At 34.2% G+C, this 3,581-nt stretch overlaps 1 protein-coding gene across 1 annotated transcript in view; it reads left to right on the top strand.

The window, feature by feature from the left end:
- The first annotated feature begins 691 nt into the window (after window positions 1-691).
- The window catches only part of LOC113228873 (cytochrome P450 9e2-like), a 4,223-nt gene continuing 1,333 nt past the window's right edge, over window positions 692-3,581 (top strand). Inside the window, exons 1-5 of the mRNA XM_026462295.1 lie at window positions 692-815; window positions 1,085-1,180; window positions 1,380-1,601; window positions 2,546-2,646; window positions 3,217-3,385. Coding sequence (XP_026318080.1) covers window positions 692-815; window positions 1,085-1,180; window positions 1,380-1,601; window positions 2,546-2,646; window positions 3,217-3,385 — 712 coding nt within the window. The remainder of the gene's footprint in view (window positions 816-1,084; window positions 1,181-1,379; window positions 1,602-2,545; window positions 2,647-3,216; window positions 3,386-3,581) is intronic.

Below are 3,581 nucleotides of genomic sequence, written 5' to 3'. Positions count from 1 at the left end.
TTTTGATTGTTAATAAATAGCTGTCGCCAGCTAAGTTGTACGAGATAATTAACAAAGTAGAAATAGAATACTTTGAAATGCACAAGAACCGAAAAGATATCCAAGACCTGGCAGCTACCTTGGTCATAAATAAATAACTTTATACAACTAAGCATTGTCCGCAAAGATATTTCTTGGGAAAAAAAACAGGATTCGATATTGCGACTTGCAACATACTTAATTTAATGCGTTATTGACCCATTTATTTATAATTAGGTATTAAAATCAAAGTCTAAAAAATATAGAATGAAAAAAGAGTACAGAATGTTAAATTCGACTTTACTGCATTAGATTTCTGTTTATTTTATGAATGATAAGAAGACAATGGTTTGTCAATGTCGGCTGCCTACTCATATTTCATGATGTCATCAGGAGACAAGTATAAACTTGTCTGGTTTCCACTTTTTACCACATGTTTGTTATCCCCCCTCGCTCGATAGTCGTTAGGCCTTGACGCTTGACTTGAATGACTTTTATTTAAACCCTTTTCGCGAAATTAGTTTTAATTCTAAATCTACTTATTCGTGGCACCACCTGCACGATTATGATAGCTTACAGTTGGAATACAAATGACACAGCGTTTAGTAAGTAAGTCAGGATTCATTGTAGAATCTTCAAATCTACTTAATTTATCATTCATATTTTACATAACATGAATGCGTTCCAAATTATAGACATTAGTTTAACCACCTTCGATGCCAACGCTGCTACGTCATCGGGGAAGACACTTGCACGTTCGAATTTACTACCAAATGCAGATCTAAAAAGTGCAGATAGTACAACAAAAAATTAAAACCTTATTTTTGGTAAATTTATTATATCCTGTAAAAAGACATGGAACAAACGTTGTTATTTATGATGTTAGTAATATAGTTCTGCGAGGTTTTTAGTATTTTACAATTGATCATCTGTATTGATAACATGTTTGTTATGTTTATATGTTATTATTAATTTTCTTTTTATTATATTGCATATTAGTTAGAGTATTTTTAATTTCTTTTTTATGGTATGCTGTTCGTACAAATTTTCTTTTAATTTTAACCAGGAAAACTTGTTCACGATGAGAAATCAACGCAGGACAAGGGCGCTGGTTATGCCACAGTTGAAGAATCATTACTTGGCCAGAAGCAAATCAATAGGGGTATGTTAATGCAAATAGGTACAATTTTAAAAACTCAAAGACGTATTGTAACTAGTATTGCTTTAAAATATCGTTGGTAATCATTAGAATAGAGACCGTAAAAACAATAACGATATGTACTATGACATACACGTTAAGGAATTGTGTGATTGAATATTGTGTGATTTCTTAAATTATTTGTAATTATTGTTTTCTCCAGTATGGTCCGATGATGACCTATGTGCCCAAGCCGTCCTGTTCTTCATAGCGGGCTTCGAGAGCGTATCTACAGCCCTGTCGTTCCTGCTGTACGAGCTGGCTATCAACCCTGACGTGCAAGATAAACTGTACCAGGAAATTAAAGAGAACGAAGCTAAGAACAACGGGCAATTTGACTATAATTCTATACAGAATATGGTTTATATGGACATGGTAGTATCAGGTACGGGTGTGAAAAGAAAAATTCTTTACAAAAATTGCAATGTGAGGAAAATTGTCGATCTTACTGCGTTATCCTGTACTATTTGATAACGTGTCACAGTATACTGTTATTTAATTTGATTAAAAAACATTTCTTCATCGTTAATACTGAATACCGTACCTACTTACTCATTATCAAAGATAACGTTTATTTTGATCAATATCATAATGTTTTACTATCGTAACATTCATATATAATTTTTGTGAAACTACTCCATTTATTATTCATACAAAGATTGAACAAACACAAAAAAGCTTCTTCGCCTCGGCCTAACTCTAACTAGCGTCTGTTGCCTCAACCTGGCTACTACTCTTACCAAATGAGTACTGAGACTACAAATCAAATCTGCAGATATTACGAATTTCTCTGTGCTCGTTGCAAATATATGAATTGTGTTTAAATGTCGTTTTGCCATAGCGCCATTTGTGAGAATCTTATGAAAGTTGCTTCACTCAGCCACGTTTACAGCTACCAGAGACTGTAAAGAGGTATCGACTGGTAAAAGTGGCAGCCAAGCTGTGGCAACAGATGCAGGTTCGAATCAAGTAGGATCGAAGGAGCTTTTCTTTGTGCTTGTTCGATCTTTGTATCAATAATTATGCCAATGATCATGTTCATTCTGAAAAGTTTACAAAAGGGTCTTTTTAATTAACCTGAAACCTACTAATATGGCATCCCTATTATTAAAACAAACAACTTTTGTTGACCACTCCAAATACTCGAAAGAAAAATTGACTTCTCCTCAAATTATCATCAGTTGTTCAATCCAAAACAGTGTGTAAATTTTTGAGAGCCGTAAAAAATTCAACGATTGAAATGGAGGTGTGAGGTTTCGGTTATAAAAACTAATCATGTAAGTACATCGAATATTCGAAGTAACTTAAATGAAATATTTTGTATTTCAGAAACATTGAGGCTGTGGATGCCTGCCGTTGGCATGGACAGATGCTGTACCAAAGATTACAACTTGGGCAAACCTAATGACAAAGCTACGGAGGACTTCATTGTAAGTGTTCTAATGTAACTTGTCCTTATTTAACGGCTAAACAAATTGTACTATAAATCGTCCGAATGTCATGGACCCATTGCTTATTCACAAGGCCAATTCCCTTAAGCAGAACGAGTAAGAACGATGATGTCTGCTTATTTGTGAAGATAAAATGGTTAGCAGATTACAACAATAACATTATTATATGCATCTTCGTTGAAAACCAGTAATTGTAAACGGGTGTCTAACGTAGTTTGAGCACCAGTTTTCCACCACTTTTTTTTTATTTATAACTGTTAGACTACGCCTACCGTGTACAGTCAATACACCTGGATCAAATATAAATACAAAGACACCTGGATCCCCTAACCAACTATTTGGTTTTGGACCTGTAATTTGTGAGTCGTAAAATTGATTTTGATATGATTTTCTTATTGCATCGTTTTAAGAAAATGTTTAAGCCAGTTTAATGTTAATTACATTGTATAAACACAAATTTCAACCAAAAAGCTGGAATCCCTTGTACTTTTCTGTTGAAGACCTTTTGCACTTTGCTTTTGATTATATAATTTTCTTTTCTCTATCTAGATCCGCAAAGGTGACGGTCTCCAGATCCCTCTATGGTCGATCCATCGCGACCCTATATATTATCCGAACCCGAACAAGTTCGACCCTGAGAGGTTTTCTGAAGAGAATAAACATAAGATCCAGCCATTCACCTATATGCCGTTTGGACTTGGGCCAAGGAATTGTATTGGTGAGGATTCTTTCGCGTCTTCTATCTCCATTGTATGAGTATCCTCTTAGGTGCTTGGATTTCAAAGGTCATTTAGACGCCAGTCTGGTACAGCTCAATATATACCATTATACCTATGTGATTGGACCTCGTGTAGCAAATGTTATATGTTATATATATATATATATATATATATATATATATATATATATATATA

Source organism: Hyposmocoma kahamanoa, unplaced genomic scaffold, assembly GCF_003589595.1.
Source record: "Hyposmocoma kahamanoa isolate Upper Pololo Valley unplaced genomic scaffold, ASM358959v1 260, whole genome shotgun sequence".
NCBI lineage: Eukaryota > Metazoa > Arthropoda > Insecta > Lepidoptera > Cosmopterigidae > Hyposmocoma > Hyposmocoma kahamanoa.
The sequence above is the reverse complement of the archived record's forward strand: the minus strand, read 5'-3'. Positions and strand labels throughout refer to the sequence as shown.